The 20,748-nt window shown below is 26.8% G+C and overlaps 1 protein-coding gene across 2 annotated transcripts in view; it reads left to right on the top strand.

Annotated features, from left to right (window-relative positions):
• The window catches only part of LOC126903618 (glutamate receptor 1-like), a 101,902-nt gene that overhangs the window by 10,986 nt on the left and 70,168 nt on the right, over positions 1-20,748 (top strand). For both annotated transcript variants that reach the window (XM_050681935.1, XM_050681934.1), the window contains exon 2: positions 15,216-15,368. In XM_050681935.1, the coding sequence (XP_050537892.1) occupies positions 15,216-15,368 (153 nt within the window). The remainder of the gene's footprint in view (positions 1-15,215; positions 15,369-20,748) is intronic.

The raw sequence follows: 20,748 nt of genomic DNA, 5'->3' as shown, positions 1-20,748 counted from the left end.
TACAATATATTTAAAATTAATTTTAAAAGAGCCTCCTAGTAGTTTTCAAAATATCTATTTTCACGAACTAGTTTTTTTTTTTAGTTAATTACTCAGTAAGTATTTTTGTTTTTACTCTTCTTCATATCAGTCAAATTTTGTTGGCATTTCAAATAATTTATAAAAATTTTTATACAGAATACTGAACGGAAAGAAAATGAGAAAATACATTTCGAATCAATATTTTCAATTAAATTATATTATTTTATGTATTAACTTTTGTGATTATAAATTATAAATTAATGTTTACATATTTTAACTTTGGCAATATTACAATAATAACTATATTTTACCGGCAATATTTTGTCTTTAATATGTTAACTAATAGCATTTCCATTAAGTTACCATTTAAATTTTTTATATATATATATATTGTAATATATCAAAAGATAAAACCATAAGGTGGTATTAACTATTTAAAATTTCGCTTAAGTTTGCAGAAGAAACTATCAAGCTTGGTATTTATGTATGTGTTATATACATATAAGTACTAAGCTACATATATATATTATATACATATGTGTATGAGTGTTTTTGAATTTATAAACATAGTTAGGAGAGTTCGTAAATCATCGTTAAGTCAGTAATTCTTTTTTTGCTGTTGCATTTCTATACTTTTAAAGACCTTTGAAAAGAAAAACAGAGTATCATTTAAACATGGTAAACATTTTAGCTATAAAAATTATTATTATTCAGAAGGATTTCATAAATCTGTATTTTATTTAATGTAATAATACCAAACTATAGTCTTATAATGCCAAGCCCACTGTACAATATTATTGTGTGGGCTATTACAATAACACAACGCTTATAAAATTATTACTATTATTGAAGTATTTTGAAATTGTAAAACAATTTGAAAATTAATAGCTTAGAAATAACATTAAACTATAAGGTTTTTTAAAATCGAAAAATCGAAAAATTATTTAATTATTGTTTTTTATTTTATAGTTGAGATAAAATTTATTGAAAATATGTTAGTAATTATATTAGTAATTAATTAATAATATTATTCATTAGCAATTGTATATGTAAAAATGTATCAGTAATTAATTTTGAAGAAGCAATTTATTGAGTTCACAAAATTACTACGTACTTAAAATAATGTTTTAACAACAAAACTAGGTTTTCTATATAATCGATTAAAAAATAAATATCTTTTGAAACATTTATCATATAACATAAGAGAAATCATTTATAATATTCATCGTTCAGTTAGTTTGATGAAATTGTAATTAAAATATTGTTTACTGAAATTTTTAATTTTTCCTTTCCTTTTTACTTAAAAAATCTATGTAAAAAATATGAACTTTGATATATAAATTTAGATATTGATTAATTCATTATTTACAAAATACTATAAAATATGAAGTGTGTATATTCTATTTAATAGTTGGAACACTCTAATAATATTTGCTGTCTCACCAAATTCAACTGTTTGAGAACTCATGCGAATTTTGAGTAGCAAAAGCTTTGCTACTAGCCATTTTGAAAAGAAATACTCACGTGAACTGAATAAATAAAAACTTAAAATAATACGCATTGACGATATTGTATTAGGGTAACCTGTATGTTATTTATTCTTTAACTATGTATTGTAAAAGACATACCTTGCCTTATATTTAATTCATTATCATTTTAGTAGATCCACTTCAATAAACTAAAAGAGGTTAAGGGCTTTTGAAGAATTTAATAATTATACATTTTTTATTACCAGTATTTAAGTTTTGAATAAAAAATGTACATGTTGCACGAAACAAGTCGGTTGTTAGACTTTCAATTACAATCGCGTTCTTACCGCGGTAAACATTGACATAATGCCAACTTTTATTACATGGAATTATTTTTATGATATGAAATCCAAGTCACTCGAAAGTTAGATAATCAAGTTACACTACCGGTGTTGTATTTGGCACTGAAAATGTAATTATATGCTTCATATCCATGTATTGTGCCTAATTTGCAACATTTCAAGCATAGAAGATAGATGATAGGAGAGTAGTAAACAAGTATAAGTGGTACACAAAACGCTTGCTTGTCTGATTATTCTCCCCGACCCTTAATAACAACATTTGCACATTCAGCTCAGACACAAACTCGCCCCAACGCCATTGCTAACATCTAGTTTTCGCATACTCATTTGTAAGAACCAAGAATTGTTTACAACTAATATAACACATCAGAAATGTATTCCAATAAACGTGCAAAATTTTGTGCTAATTGTATTTTATTTGAATCAGATATCTACTGCAATTTATGCAAATAAATAAATTCATTCTTTTTCAAATCATTTATATAAAATATTATTATTTGGTTTATTATTTTAATATAATATTATTGTTATTTGGTTGATTATTTTGTTATTTTGCAATTTCATTTCAATCTTTCAAAAAACATCCTAAATTTCACATGTATTGAAAGTTTTTGGACAAGTAGTGATAAAAATAATATATTTGTGTACAAATAGCCAATATTTTTTGTTAAAATTAGACTAATTATGTGTTTAATTAACGGGTATATTAAAAATTTTATACTACGTATGGGAGTTTTAGAATAATTTCTCAGTGTTCATATGAAAAAATATTAAATTTTACACTTTGACATAAAAAATAAGTAATACATTTATTACACATTATTATTTACATCCCTCATTCTATTCTATGCAATATATTGTGAATATAAATTCAAAAATACAATATTGACATTTTAACTACACTTAAAAGTCTAATAACTAAAGCGTTTGATATTTCATCGAGTGTTTGTACTATGAAATTTTTGTTTACAGTTCTTTGTTCGATTATCTTATGTTATAGTACACATTCTTTAAACTTTATTAAAAATTATATCTTCTTTATTTATGAACTAAGTGAGTTTTGATTTATTTAGGTTATGAAGACATTATAAGTAAGTTGGTAAAGTAAAGGCTACAAAAGGAAACATTATCATAAACGTTAAAGAAAAAAATACAAAGTTGTTAGAATTGTTTTAACTCATAACTAAATTACAATATTAATATTCATCGCGAAAAAACCATCAATTTAAAAATAAATGTTTGATTATAAACATAACATCAAATTAATCATTAGGGATTCTTCACAACTTTATAGTCGTTTTTTTTACTAAAGCATCACAAAGTATGTGTGTCATACAATCGATGAAGCGTTAACTAATAAATTATTAAAGAGTGGTATGTACAAGTGCAGAATCACAAAATTTGATGTAAAAATTATCATTTCAAGTGTGAAGTGTAAAGTATTAAAGTGATGAATTCATTATTGATAATTTGAAGTCTAATGAATAATTTAAATGAATGGCAGTGTAAACATACCAATATTGATAACTATAACAAGGATTATTACTCTTAATTAATATATTCATAGGTTTAAGTTTTATTATAAAAATTGATGCACACTGTAAATCATAACGATTCACTAATAAAATGTTCGAAAAAGCTACAACTTTCCTTTTTCGTTATACTAATCCTTATATTACGTTACTAATATTATAAAAATAAACCATACATTTAAAATAAATTATCTGCTAAACTAAATAAGTGAAAATTATTATTTTTCTTTTTGATTTTCATTAAAAATAAAATACTTTTCACTTATTTAGTTTAGCAGATAATTTATTTTAACTGTATGGTTTATTTTTATAATATTAGTACATCTCCCCCTTAATGTTTCTTTTACGATCTTCTTTTATATGCGCTTCGCTATAATTACAGTTAATATGATATAATAATAAAAAGTGTCATTGTATTTTACTAGGTGATAGTAATTAAAATACACACAGAGCGATGCATTTTAAAATCACGTATAAAAAGCTTTTTAGAAAATTACCGATTTCGTTTCAATCTCTTATTGTGCGTTTCAGTTTTTTTTATAGATTCATTTTTACGTTGTCTTGCTAAGTGCGGCTTTACGACTTTATTTAAATGTTGTCATTAAAGTAACAATATTATTTTCGAGTACTATAACGTTCGGTGATTTTTTAGAATTTTATTTAAACTAAGTTTAGTATGTTTTTTATAATATACAGGGTGATCATATTTTTGATTTCAGACTTTTTTTTAAAATATATTGAAAATATCATTAGAGTGTCAACACAAACAATTTTTATCATATTTTAATTATGTTATAAAAATGTCTATATGAGGTTTTAGGGGGTTAACTTTGAAAAATCAAACGAAACACATGTTTATTTTTAGAGTAACATTTAAAGTTATTTTTTATATAAATATTACCAGTGTAAAAGTGTGTTTTATAAAATAACGTTTGAGCTGCAGCCCTATGAATTTCGAATTAATTTTGTAGTGTAATTTCAAAATACAAAATAAAATCAGTTAGGTGGTGTAGCATTTGTAAGCTTTTATTGTTCAATATGTCTTAATAAACTGTTAATATAAATCATTACTTAATCTTGTTTCTATTAAATTTTTAATATGACGAATAAAGATGAGAAAAAACTCCATTGTCGACAGAATTAAATGGGCAATGACTTAAAAATTACATTATAAAACATATTTTCTCCATCTATAATATTAATAAAAATAACTTAAAATGCTACATTAAAAAAACATGTATTTCCATGTTTTTGATGTTCAAAGTTAATCCACTAAAATTCTCCATAGACATATTAAAAAATACGACTTTAACATAATTTTTTGTTGTGTTAAATTATATATAGAGTATTCAGTAAGTAAGGAAACGGGTTTCTATTGTTCAATCGTTTATAACAAGTGACCTGTTTCCTTACTTGCTGAACACTCTGTATATATATATTAAGTTGTGATAATAATTTGAAACACTTTTTTATACTTACAAAAATTTTCGAGAAAATGTCATTAATAATTGCAATTTGGAGCTATCTTACAATTAAACTATTTAAATTAAACATAATTATTTATTCTTAACGAGTTATTCTTATTGCTTTTGTTTAATGAATTAATATTAAATTTATACTTTATAGTTAATATTAGTACTTAATACCTGAAATTAATATGCCAATATTTATTAGTCATTTGAAAGATATTTGAAACATTAGATATATTAAGTTTTTTAAATATTTAATTAATCTGGTAAAATAACATAATATTCATAATTTTTGTAGCTTAAATTAACGTACAAAAATGTAAGAATAATTTATTGTAAAAGAGATAACGATTGTCTCAACAGATATCAACAAATCTAATAATGTTTCACATTTGTGTAACTATTTAAACTTGTATTGTATAGGTTTCAATTTATTTATTTGTGTAGCTGCAAGATTTTTTCCTTAAATAATATGATACTATTCAGTAGATTTTACGATCTCAGTAATTTTAATCGAAAAGTCTTTATTGTTTAAAAGTCATTCCAAATGATGTGTTCATTGCAGTTTTATACGAGTTTTAAACGACCTGAAGCTATTTACACGCACATTGTTTATTTGTGACCCAACAGAAAGGAGGAAAAACGTCAATTGATAAATTAAGATCACCCTGAAGGTACAGTATTTTTTTTTACGCTGCCGTAATGATTAACATGTCTTACGTTAGTACACAGAATCAATTTTTTAGGGTAAACCCTTTTAAAGATAGCTCAATGATAATATTATGAAGGAAAATCATCGATCCGAGACGGTGGCGGTCATTTTGCCTTGCGGGGGGCTGCGTGGAAGGAGTTCTCGCATAAACGGCAAGAGAGGAGGGGGTCAAAGGCGAGATATCGTAGGAATGTTTATGGTCAGGGCACGAGACTTTTATTGAACTTTGGGCGTATTCGCTGCCTGTCTCGTGTGTTTTTGTTTCATCTGTTCTCCGCCAAGTTCGTATTTTTCACGCTCACTGACTGGAAAAACTATCCTGTCCGTTACATTACACTGATGTCAGATGAGGCATACAGCGGAAAAGAATATAAAAATTACGAAATGTGATGAAACCCCATTTGCCCTTATTGGGATGGCACGTATTAAGGTATATAAATTTCAGTAAAAACATTGCAAGTCAGAGTTTCGGCGTTTCCCTTCGTATGGGTGTTTAAATAATTTGCCTCGGTTAGTGTTTCTCGAGATTGAACCGTCTAAGATGATTATAAGAACGTCAAAAATAAGCTGAAAAGAAGAGTAATAAATTGGTCACGCGACGATATTTCATACGGAAATCTCTGGACTTGAACGAAGATCGTTATGGCGCACTTAGTAGAAAAAGAAATCAGAAATTTTAACTCGTGTTGTGTTAGGTAGAGAATGAAAATAAGGTAAACTAAAATATTTAGTAATAAAAATAAGAATTGTATTATCTTTCACATCCCTTGAAGTTATCCGACCGTGTATTTGCATTTAGAAAACCCTTTTAAACATTTTTTCCTTTAAAACTCTGTACTCGATTATGTATTAAAGTAATGCATTTCTGGTTTAAAGAACAGCGTGTATTTTTTATAAATATAAAAACAAAGAAAAATAAATAATCTATCTTCAAACGATCCCTTATACTATGGATAATAATTTAAAAAACAAACTAATGAATTATTGAGGATATAAACAAATTACATATAATAGTAAGAATAAACCAATAATTCCACTTGAAATAAGTAAACAAGTACAATAGAAGATGGATTTCTTTGAATATTTGCAATGTGTCCCCAGAAAAAGATATTTTTCTCATAATTAATTTAATCATAAGACTTAATTTCACTTATGAATATTTCACCTCAATTGTACCGAAGAAAAAATGTTTGTTGGCATAATAATTATATCAATAAACATTTTTTCTTCAAAGTAATATTTGTTTCAAACTAACACCACTTCATAATTTCATATTTAATTATTAAATAAAATACTTTGAATGGTGTTAATTTCCTAATTTCGAATTTCTCAAAATATAAGATCACTTTGGTAGATAAAATTGATGATATACTTTTATTAAATACATTTTATGAAAATTCCATTTTATTTTAAAAGAAATTTCTGTCAACTGTTTTAATTAATTGTCTATCTCTATTCATTTATATAAGATGTAAAAATATCCATTTCGAAACTTTTAGACATGACCTATTTTTGATATTTATCATTCAATTATAAAACCCATAAAATGTTATGTATTTTTTAACCGTATCGTTAATTTTTGTATTTGATTAAAGTTCATTTATTGTTAAAGTACTTTTTGCGAGTTTTCTAAGTATAATAAAAACTCTTAGTGTTTAATACAAAGCTTATTGTAAATATTTAAACAAAAGATAATAACTATCAAGTAATTATGAATATTTGGGTAGTTAATGACCTCTTTTTTTTATCCACTAAAACCCAGAAACGATAATTGGCCACAAAAAATTAATTAATATTTTTGTAGCCAACACAAAAAAATAAAATGTCTTTTTATTATCATTATTTAAAAAAAAAAAAAAAAAAAGTAAGCTTGAAGTATCAAAATTGAGGTTGATGTGTTTGTCGCATTACTTGGTTGGGTTGGGTTTGTTGTAAAAATTACAAAAAAGTACAGCCTGTGAAAATGTCCAGACTCTGCGTGTGTTTTACACATATATATGCTGACTTTATATAAAACAATGTATAAGCATTATGTATTTTACACATACATATATGTGTATATGTATTGGGCATATAAAGACACTTAACCGCTTACCGTTATCATCGTCGCAGCACACACATTAATGCTGTCCTTATCGGGTCTGAGTAAAAACTTTTTAGATTTTCGTAACAATGTTGTATTTTATATACAGACCGTACAAAGGATTTTTTGTTTTAGTTTTCCGATTCTGTCAGAGGTAATCCCGTCGCACTACAGATTTTACATGATAAAACAACACACTAGTACACACGTCCGACACAGAGGATGTAAATATTCCGGAGAGATTACACAGCCGCGGTTTCGGCCACGCATTTGTTGTTATTGCTTTTGTGTTGGCTTTTCTTTTTTTATGTATAACTACCTCAGCAGAGCCGACCAGAATTTGTGTCCTCCATTGGCACCGCTTGAGGGGATGCTCAGTAGGTAACCGATGCGAACGGCCGGAGATAAGAGAGACGCTTCCGTTTTCCGAGACCGGTTCAAAGGTCCGGTCGTCCGGTAAGCGCTGGCTACGATCCAAACGCCTCGTGTATCGTTTCCCGACCATTTAATAACATATAAAAATCACAAGGGTAAAAGTCTAAAGTAGTCACAATAGAAGAGGGTGTGGATAGGGGACCCTATTTCCTGAAGACCGGAAATACTCTTGAAAACGGTTACTGTAAAATCGCTTTAGTTTCCGACCGATTACGAAATGCTATGGTTAAAATTCGCGCCTTTATTTACGAGACATTTACAAGGAAACAAAATACAAGTGTAACCTAGTTGAAAATCCTATGGTTTTTGCATAATGACCATTTTGCTTAAAATTAGACACTCAGTTTTATCTATAATATTAAAGGTAATTAAACTTATATTTCCACTGGGGTTGTCACGTCCCTCGCATATAATGTTTGATGATGGTTTATGGAAAGTAATTGTTTTTGAGAAGTTATAACCACATCGTAAGCTTAGCACGTGGTTAACGGTAATTGTACACGATCGAAACGCCCTTGTGAACTTATCATTGTAATCAAGTCTATTATAGTGTAACTTCAAAATAACTAAGAAATACAAGTTCACATGTATAAGCATAAATCATTCATTTGTGTACCAACTGTTTGAAATATATTAGATGAACCTATTTTACAAAAATTATATAAGAACGTATTGGTGTTTTTTAGAGATAACTCAATAAAAATAATAATCCTATTAAAATTAGCATATTTTTAAATATATTTATAATTATTAAATTCATTAGAACCTGTAATAATGCATGTTTAAAAGATAAAAGTAGAATTTTAATTAGAAGTTTATACTTAGTTTGAAGAGTTTGTTCGAAACTTGCAGTGAACAATAGCAAATGAAGATTTTAGCTACTAATGTTCTTTATAAATTACATTTTCTTTCTATTACGAATTCAATTTAGATTACTTACAATTTATCACTTAGTAATCTAAGCTATATTTTTATTGAGATATCAATATTATTATACATTGTATTGCATTATTGTATATTTATATATTATTTTTATGTAGTTCAGTTAAATTAAATTTTTTAAGCAATGTTATTTTTTGTTGAATGATAATGTCTTTAATTACTTATTATTAACATTTTTAAATGATTACTTTCAAATAAAATCCGTTTACAGTTTTTTTATGCGAACGAAAATACTTAGTATCAAAGTAACTATTTTTTTTTAATTTATCATAATTCCATAGTAAGCATTTTAGAATACTTTAAATACATAATTTTCAGTTGACTTAATTTTCACGTGATATAACTACACCAAGACAATTTTTCATAAATATTTGTACAGATGAATTACATTTGATACTAACAATTAAACACAATTTTACCTCTTGTGACCTCTTGTCAGCATATCATACACGGCATTCTGTTTATGTAATATAACTACACTGCTGTAGTATTACGTTGCGGTAATTCATAAATAATTTTGATAAATCGAATATTGAACTCAATGATGGCACACTTTTTCTTTTGTATTTTTAACAATTGAATAATTTGCTTTAAATATATTTTGCATAATGTGTTTATGTTTGGGTTTGGCTGTTATAATAGTTGAAGTATCAAATAATTTTATTTAGTCAATATAAGCACAATATACTAGATGCAAAAGTGCTGACAAAAAGTTTAAATCAATACGAATTAACTGGAAAACATTTCCAAATAGTCTTTTTTGTGTATTGAAATGTGATAATGTTTTATTAAAACCTCATGCGTTCATTAAAGTAATTGTTTTGATAGATTATTCAATCTATTGCAGAAGAATCATTTTCATTTCATAATACACAAAAAACAAAAAAATAATACATTTAATGCTGTACTTGCTTCGATTGCGGTTAAATTAAATTAATTTGCATAAGCAAATAACCATTCGTAGCTAATAATTAAAATAATCTTATTTGTTTATTTTTTACTCTAATGGATTTATATACTTCGCGACAACTCAATGTTATTTTATTTATTGATGTATATTCGTCAATTAGGATTAAATCTATTAGTTAAATGCTTACTAGGTGTCAAGTGCTCTATAGTTTCAAAATCAAATTAATTTAACTTTTTATTTTAAAATTTAAAATTTAAATTATCCACTTTAAAATTTTTATAAATTTTTAGATGTTTACTAATAATTACTCGTAATTTACTCGTAGTAAATTAATTTTTCCAAAAACACAAAACCTATTAATTATCAAGATGACTGATAGTAAATTAATGAGACAATAGCGTTTTAATATTTTTCTCAGATTCAATAAAAATCCATGGTTCCTGGGTATTAAAACAAAGTTTATGTTTTTTATAGAATTTTTAATAAATAATAAATTATTACAAAAAAATTGTACACATATTTCAATAAAATTATCTACTAAAATTGATTTTTTATCATTTATTGAAAACTCTAAAAATCTATTCAAAAACTCTGTTTTAATTAACCATAGTGACCAATTTAGATAAAATAAAAATTCAATTTTAATAATACATAATCAAACAAAAATGTATATATAATTAATTATTTGTATCTTAGAAGAAGTAGTTAATTTACACAAACTATCACAACGGCAATAATTAAATTAGTAAGATAGTTTCCCTTTTTTCTGTTCACACTTGGTTTCAGCATACATAATAGAATAGATACGGTTGGGACTGCGAGTTGACATCCTTGTTGCCTTCTGTTAGTAGAATAATTGTCTACATGCATTGTATGTATTGTATTTACATTATTTTTTCCTCTACTTCCTTAATTTTCTGCAGTAGTTTTGAGCCTATAAGTGTGTGACTGTTACAGCTAGTGACAGAAAATTAATCATGTTAAAAGTTTACATTACATAGAAATCTCGTATTTTAAATGTCGTTAATATTTTTCTTTATACATTTTATAATTATTATGATGTTATTGCTTATTTTTATTAATAGTTGAACCCGTGATTATTAAATAGCAAAAAATATAAAAGTTTTTAAATTGGGTTTAAAATTGAAATAACATTACAATGAAGTGTATGTGTATATAATGATACATTATTAAATAATACTTAAAGATCAGAAACAAAAGAAATGTATACAATGTATTTTAACTCTTCGCAAATCGTGAATGTTGAATGAATTTAAACTTTAATTTAAAAGTTTTGATGTTAATACTATACATTTGAATAATACTTCAAATCTTAGGAAGACTATACAACATGTATTGAAAGTGTTCATTGCAGAAAGTTGAGTTTAATGTCTATAGTATTTGAAACAAATTTACTGAATCAATTTGCTGCTAATCAATAAAGACAACCCTTAAAAAAATCCTAAGTTTATACAAAGATGTATTTTGATCACCAAAACTGATGGTGTGTCTTTATGATATCAACTAAAGATAGATAACGAAAGCTAAAATAAAGAGAGCATGAAACATACTTTAAGCTAAAAACTTGCCATGGATTCGATTTGGGGTAGGAAAAATAAAAACATCTAGCTATAAGAAACAATAAAAACTCAGAGCAATCAATTTGTTTTACATCAGAAAACCTGGCCGATCTGAAAAACAAAAACACGACGGTTGGGGTAAAAGGGAAAAGAGAAAACACACCAGTCGAATGAAAAAGTACAGCGGTATAATGCAGAGGAGAATGGAATATAGACAGTGGTGGGCGTGGTTTGGACGTGTACCAAACACGTTAGATAGATGATGGGGATTCTGTGTATTTGTGTTTAGTCGCCTCCATTGTATACATGAGTATACACGACTTCGACCATTGTACCGTACTCCAAGCCGTTCCGGGCGACCAGTTTATCTTTATACCAAGTCCACGGCGACCGGCCAGTCTTTGGCAACTATTTTACTAGAAGAGCCCTCCCCCGCTTCCCCTAACCTTTGCGTATACATTTGCTCCCGTGATATACCAACACGATTGCCCTCGCCTCGTATACTGCGTCAATAGAAAGCCAATCTCTAGACCGACAAACAATTTATCACGGTTGCCTTTTATTTTCTACTGACAAATGCCGTTTTGTTTATCGCCGGTAACCCGTAATAGTTACTTATACATTACTGTATCCGGATTTCTTTTATACACAAGCAAAGTATCTGATAAACTGTATAATAAAAAATAGACTCGCTAGAAAATTTCATCCGACGTCAAAAAACGATACTTCCACAACGGTTAAATGATAAATGACCTAAAGTAATAGCGTTTATAATGGTACATCAAAATTCTATATTTTTATTAGTCCCAGGCGATTTTACTTTTCACTTCTGTTGTCCAGAAACGCAGTTTTTCCTTACATAAAATATTTTCAATTTTGTTTTATAATTTGTAATGCTCTAAAATTCTTCTAATTTTTACATATTGTAAAGGAATATTTACTAAAGATTTACACAATTAAAAGAATTATTATCCAAGAATTCACTTGTTTTTTTTTTCATGTTAAATATTTTGTAAAACTATACAGAGTAATCTGTTTATCATATTTCATTAAATTACTAGTATAATAATTACAATATTGAAAACAAAAGTTTTTTTTTTAGTTGCATCTATTTCTTGATTCATTAGTTATTAGTTAATTAGCAGCCCTTAATACTTATTAGATGTCAAATTATTATTTTTTAATAATCGTATATTTAATCAGGTTATAAAATAGAAAATTATCTAATTAATTAAATGACAACTTTTGGATCAACAATTTGTTAGAAGTGCAATAAGTATTAGTATTTATAACGAAAAAATAATTTATTTTTAAGGATAAATTTTAGAAGTAACTTCAATAGTTAAATGAGATTCTACTTTTTTTTTACTATTAAATAGAAAAAATATTGAATGGTGGATAACCAGTTTTCTATTATTATAGTAATATTACAAAGTGATTAAAAGAATCATTCAGTGTACAGAAAGACTCAATTATTTTTTATTTCCAAATGTAAAGTATTATTTTCAAACTGTTTATAATATTGCCTCATAAATTTTCAAAAGTATAGCAACTATAATATGCCGAAGAAAATAATTACTTGCAGCTAAACCAACTTTTAAATCATATACCTTATAATAATAATGAATGTAATTAATATTAATGTATTTAAGGGTCACTGTGAAACGAAACACAGTATCATAAGTCTATTATAAAAATTTAACTTTTGAAAAATAATATAATGAGTTTGTTAAATATTTTATGAAACGCTTAATTTTAAAAGACAATTATAAAAATTAAAAATTCTCTTAGACCTACGATTTTTTTATACAATTCAACAGTTAGTCTTAACATTTAATTATTTTTTTTGTCTTTTTGAATAAATAATACCACGAATAAAAACATTTCACTTAAAAACAATTTTATTGCCTTTGTTAAATTACGAGTTCGTTGTTAATATAGTAATCACATCTCCGACAGGAACATTTTTTTCCATAAATTATTTATAAATATAAGCTCTAAAAATAACTTGCATCAACATAAAATTTACCAAACTGACAATTTTTCAGAAACATTTTATGAAATGTAAAATTTGTACCTACATTTTTTATTTAATGCCAATTGAGTTTTCTTATAAATTTTTACTCTCAGCTTCCATTTAGGTAATAAAATTTTTTGCTTATAATTTTTTGAAATGAAAGCTAAACGTTATACTTCTGAAGTATTCTCGTTTAATAGAAAACTGAATAAACGCTAGATTTTCAAGAGAAGATGATATCCTCTGATCCTGGCAGATATGATATTGGGCTGCTATTCACAGTTCTATTACTGAGAAAACATTTATTATAATGTGTAGCTGTGGTTGTGTTTGATTCAGTCGAGTATTAGATTTTACATGGTCGTTTATGTTCTATAATACAATTTAAAGTTCACAAACTAAATAAAAAGTTTACAGATAAAAATATCAGTACCGACAAAGTTGTCCTCAACGTAAACATATAAAGAAAAGACTACTGTTTAAGGTCCGGAGTTCTTTTTGATTGTTTTAGAATAAAAACTGTCGCAAGTTTTACAGAAAACTCAATTGAATTAGAACGAATAAAAGCTAAATAAAAAGGTATTTTCACAGTTGATCGACTGTAGTCTATTCTAATTTGTTATGGTCCGTTCGATAAAGTTATATCCTCCGACGAGAAGTAAAACCATATAATAATGAATTTAGAGCGCAGGACTTTTTTTTAATTTGCGATCTCAGTATTGTTTCAAAATGCTATAGAAGGGAAGTCTAGAAAAATATAACTACGGTCAACAAACGGTAATCCGTTTGACGTCGGCTGCTTATCGGAATGGTTATTTAAATCGCTAAAATTGCTAAATCGAATTATCAATAGTGCCTTGCTTTTACGTACTTAGCATCCATTGAGCCATCTACTGTGTACATTGCGGTTCGGCAGGTCAAAACTACCTGCATTAGTAATTTAACAAAACAATGGTGACGTTGAAACAGTGTAATGAAGTTTCCACACTACACGTAGCTATTCCTGTGTACTTAACACATAAAGACTGCGGTCACATTCAAAGTTTAATGTTGAACTTAAATTCAGATTTACAATAAATGAACACTATGGGCATGTAGTGCGAGGACTTGAAACGCGATCGTTTTATTTCATTTGAGGCGATCACGATTGAAGACGAATTTAACATCCTAAAACGTTATCTCTACAAAATTACCCGTCACAATATGTTAAACGCCAAATAATCATGGAATGGTTCAAAAATATAATAATGCATTCTATCAACTGTTATGATAAATTGCAAAGGAAGATTAGAAAGTCTCATGACCGTTTTAATGATAGTTTTTTCTTGACAATTTAATGCGATTATGGTACACGCATGAACTCTAGTGTAATATTAGTATGACGGTGACAAGTTATAAGTCCTATAAGTGAACAGAACAAAAATGTTCACTCAACTAGAATTAATAAACCATAATGGAGTAGGGTGGTTCGGATATTATTTTCCAATTTCGGAAAAAAAAACATACAACTGTAGTTTTAAAATAAAAAAACAAACTTTTGGTTTCAAATTTTTTTATTACTTTTTCGTTTCTCATTTTCATTGTCCAAGTGAAACAATACATCCTTAAAGGGTCGATATATCATGTATTAGATTAGGCTTACAACATTTCAAGAAGTAAATTCTTCTTTATTTTATTTTACAGGAGCTATTTTCGAACAAGGATCCGACGAGGTGCAAACTGCTTTTAAGTTTGCTGTGCTCAAACACAACCAAAACAATACTGCCAGAAGATTCGAGTTACAAGCTTACGTGGATCTTATCAACACAGCAGACGCCTTTAAATTAACTCGTATAAGTAAGTCGTTATTATTTATATGTAATTAAACTTTCATGAGAATTAAAAATTTGAAATCCTTTTAAAAAAATTCAAGTTTCAACCCTATTTCATCTTTGCGTTCAATTTTATCCAAATATTGTTGATAAAGTATATGATGGGTATAAAATGGCATGAGTATAGACTGAATTTAAAAAGTGCTAAGTCAAGAAATTACTTAAGGTTAATTAAGGTTTGTTTGTATTATGAAAGCATGACGATATTCTGTAGTCGTAAATAATTGTTTTGAACATCTATCTGAGCTGAGGGATAAATTGAAATTAATCGAAGCGCAAATTGAAACGCTCCGGGTCATTTCCTTTAAAACGTTATTTAACAATTCGTGCGTAAAATACTCTTGATTCATTTTTGATTTTGCTAAATCTTAATATTCATTTTGATGGTTGTGGTAAATTGATTAGATGTCTTGTAAATTTTTCTTTATTTTATAGCTTTCTTAAGGTTCGAAAATCTTTGTAAGACGCTAAATAAATCAATGTTTGTATATGCGGGCCCCTAATAAATAACTATTATGTGGGCAACATAATCAGACCAGCTTAGGAGGTATAGCGCTCAAGCAAGGCACAACAAGAAAATAGGTGAATTATTTTATGTTTTATCAGTTTTTAGTAATTGACATATATATCTATGGAGAGTTTATAACATAGAAATATCAGAAAAGTTTTTACTGGAATTTATCGTGCTCCCAAACTTAATGTGCAATAAATTTGATTTAATAATAATCGTTAAAATAAAAAGTAAAATTAATATTAAATCCAAAAAAATTTTAAATAGTCAATTATTGATAAAAAATAAAAAGCTATATTTATAATTTTTCTATCATTTCTATTTAAAATATGTCATAAACATATTTATTGCTTACCGCCTGATACACCATAAATAATATGAAAAATTGATAAAAACTAAATTCTTCTCCATTTATGAGGTTTATTATTTATTTTACAGGCCATTATTTCAATAGGTTATCATCGTCGAACTCATGTAAAAACGTGTATATCCTTTATGAGTACAAAAAATTTTTATCGGTTCATTCGAGAATACATAAAACTTTCATACTGGCCTTAACATATTTTTATAGCGTATTTACCATATTTGGTGTTTAGCATAAAATACGTTGAAACCTTTCAAGATCTTTACACAAAACTAGAGCTATTTTGAGTTAACAGCAATGAGTGGCATCTTGAAACCCAAACGGTTATATTCTTTATGACAACAGAAACATCCAAATTGTTTTCGCACGCTTTTTGAATTTTTTAAACGAAACATAAAATTATAATAAATATCAATGGTCGCTGTAAACAATATTGTTTTTATCAAAAATTGTCTACGATTATTAAGACTAGTACATTTATTGCAAAAACAAGTGAGATAGTTCTGTTTGCATTGATGTAACTGATAAAAAAATTGAACATTTTTTCCCTTTTATAATAATTTTATGTTTGAAACGTCAGTAATTTATTTACAGAGCGCTTAAAAGCATAAATTCCTATTTATGTAAATTGAAAAATAAAATTTAGAAATGTATGAACACTTGTAAAACTATTTCAATATTCTAATTCTGTGTTATAAGAACGGTGTAAGTAATTCGTTAGGTCTGTTTGTACGTTTAATATACACTTAATCAATATTCGGGCTCGATGAAGAAACATATGGAAATTTTCGACAAACACGGGCACAATGAAATTTTACTCGCACTTTCTTGACAGCCATCCCTCGTTTGTTGTGTCTTTGTTGTATTGGAATGAGGTTTTCCATCCTTCCTCTGGAATTGTACGCAATGTATCATGTATATAAAATTAAAGTTGTTGGAAAATCGTTTTCAAATGACACATTACTCTTACAATACGCATGTAGTTCCTCTTCTCCCATTGAGAATAAAATATATATACATACACTATGAAAACGCAATGTTATTAGCTGTCTCAAAACTCGGTGTACAGCTTTACAATAGCGTGGTTTATTTTATTTTTTGACATTACCGTCGGTTAAAAATTCATCATCTGGTTTAATTTTTCATACATATAACAAAACCCTAAACGGCTATTCGTCGACGTTAATTGTACATCAGTTGATGGATTGTCGACAGATAAAGAAACCAACTTTGGTAGCGGAGAGTGAAAAAGAGGATTAACATACGACGGATATCTGCAAAACCATTACAGTACTGTCATCAAATAAATCAAGCTCTGTTATGTCTATCCCCTCCTCATTATCTTCTCTCAAATTGGAGAGGGGGTGATATCGTATTTCATATCCTTTGATAATCAACCACGACGCAATATTGTTGGTAACGACGAGTTTCCTATTGATATCTATTATTACATCGCATATTACCATACCTCCTAGTTAATGAACGCTATTCATTAATCTAGAATATTTAATTATCGAATCATTTATGGATACTTCTTTAAGTAACGTACATTCTCAGAACGATACAAAATTTAATAGTATTGAATATTTTCCTGTGAGAATTGGTAAAGCGCGTGACAATAATAAATTTCAAATAATGAAAAAAATGCTTAAATTGAAATGCCTGTTGTGTTTATGTTAAAAATAATTGTGAAAGGTAAACCGATAAATTAATTTAAAAATTTTATGTCGAAACTGATTTTTGTTTACATACAGCTTTCAAATAGATAAAACTTAGTATATAGCTGTTTTTTTATACGCATATTATTATTTTACTTTCAGTACAAAAAAAATTATAATAAAACATGAAAACGTTATTATTTTGTACAACTTTAATTTTCATTAAAATAGTATGCAAGGTTGCTTTTATATTTCGATGGGTGGTAGTTTTGTTCAAAGTAATTTCTACACTGTTTCAACCAAATTATGTATTGTGTCACATTAACAAACAGAACATTTAGTGACTAACAATGGTATGGTAATTAAGGAACTTGCTACAAACGAGGAAAAACTAAGAAAAGGAAGCAAAATGTAGAGGTTAAAAGCCGAATTACATATACTGAACAGTAAATGAAACCGAAATTTCAATTATAGTATTTAAATTTTACAATTAACAACAATATAAAAGCAAATTAATAATTTTGATTCATTTGTTGATGACATTAAAAATATTTTAAAATAATAGAAAAGTATTTAAGGGATAACCTATAACTGTGTACTTCTGATTATAGTCATGTCATTGAATATAAATTTAGTAAAAGACAAAATTACTGCATGGTATAAATATTTAAAACCTCTTTCTGTCTGTAAAAGAATATATTTTATTTTTTCGCAATTGTTAGTTTTAAAATTTTAATAATATTGTTATTTGAGAAATAATTAAAAAATCGACGTCTACACATTTTAGTTATGGAATTTTTTACAAAAAAAAAAGAAATTAAAATACAACAGTCGGAAAATGGTTAAAAGTTGATGGACTATAAAATTATATATTATAAAGTTCTTTAAAGATTAAGTTAACCTACAAAAGATAAAACTTCCATGGAACTAAAAATCGAAACATTTTAATATTAAAATTTTCAAAGGAAATATATTTTTTATGCAAAAATGTATGTGAGAGAAAACGTATATGTACTAAGAATATTGAATAAACTACACTTATTAATATTTTAAATTAAAATAAAAACAATTCTCTTTTACTCGGGATGGAAATTACAAATATAAATTTTGTATTGGCTGGTTAGCTTTTTGCGTATATGTTTTAAGATTATTGTATTTAATAACAGCCATCCAAGACATGTATGAAACAAAGAAAACCTATATATATATAATAGTAATGGTTATACAGACGATTACAAAGAAATCAATTATAACAAAGCATTGTGTAGAACATCATTTTTGCAAATTATTATGAAAAAATTGAGATTTAGGAAGATCTAATTAAACATTTTTTTTGTATTATTCAACAAATTAATATAATGACTCTCTCGATTAAGCATATCACAAAAAAATCATAACTATTATAATTTAGTTTGCATATCAATAAAATAATTAGTATTCTAAAAATTTGTATACAAAAAAAAAAATGTTATATTATTTTGCAGAATTACTCAGAAACTATTTCTAAACGCTTCGTTCTAAGGGAACAATTTTTCTATATACACCACAATAATTTTTATATATTTTTTTAATTATTTATTCCTTACTGGGAAACATCAACTTTGACATACATGTACTCAATTCCCTGGAATTCCATTAAATTTTCAATCTCAAGAAAATGATCCAATTAATAATAATACATTTTATAAAAATCTAATACTTGGTAAATTAATGGTTACAATAGTATAGTTTAACAACTGTAATGATTGGTTTTTATAAAGATAATGTGAACTTTAAGAGAAGATTTAATATCAAATATACACTGATAAATCCAAAAATGCGCCTTATTACAATTGGAAGGGATGATATCAAATACTATTAAACATCTATAACATGAAAAGGACGAATCGAATTGAAAAATTGTTTGACTAATGTTTAATTTGCTATTATAACATATGCTGGTAGATAAACAACGGTATTCCACGGTTGTTGATAAAATCTGTAGGCGGTTCTGATTACTCTGTTTACTGCTAGAAAGTTACACAAAATTATGCTTCTATTGATATAAGCCCAAGCGTTAAAAAGTTCCATTAATAAACAAAATTACATTTCCTATTAAATGGCTCAAATCTTATTGTTATGTAAGTTGTGATTGTAATTTTACACTTATGGCATAAATGTTAGTTTTGAAAAAAATCAACAACAAAAATACAAACATAAAAAATCCAAAAAAAAAATTAAACAAAATTACATCATTCATGTAATTATAATATAAATTTACGATTTTTATAACAAAATACAGCGAAGTTCATTACATAAAGTTTAAGAAGACTTATTTTTCAGTCGCTAAATTAAAAATATTTTTCAGCGTAAAGTCATATTTTCTTGCCATTTTTTGAAAAAAAAAAAAAAGAATGATATTGTAAAACAAAAGTATAATAATATAATTTCTCGTTTATTTTTATCGTCGTAGTCTTCGTTTCATTATTTATCTTTGAACACAATACTTAAAAGGAAGATGAGCAAAAATAACCGTTATATTTTATAAATTAAAATTAAAGGAGTAAAGGAAGAAGGTATAAAATATAAATGGTTCATTTTTTTTGACATTCGCTAATGAAAAACTGCGCTGCCTTTTTCACGAAAGGGAACGATATGATGCTCCGCTCGTTAATCGAGTGAGGAGTCCAATTAATAATAATGTATTTGGTTTGCACCGTACCTGGAAAACACTGTACGCAATGATGAAACACGAGACTTATGATATTTTACACGGTGTCTTCTTTGCGAGCGGAGATGACTGAGTGACAATAATGATGATCCGTTTTGTAAC

Source organism: Daktulosphaira vitifoliae, unplaced genomic scaffold (genome assembly GCF_025091365.1).
Source record: "Daktulosphaira vitifoliae isolate Bord-2020 unplaced genomic scaffold, ASM2509136v1 Scaffold_4, whole genome shotgun sequence".
Lineage (NCBI taxonomy): Eukaryota > Metazoa > Arthropoda > Insecta > Hemiptera > Phylloxeridae > Daktulosphaira > Daktulosphaira vitifoliae.
The sequence above is the reverse complement of the archived record's forward strand: the minus strand, read 5'-3'. Positions and strand labels throughout refer to the sequence as shown.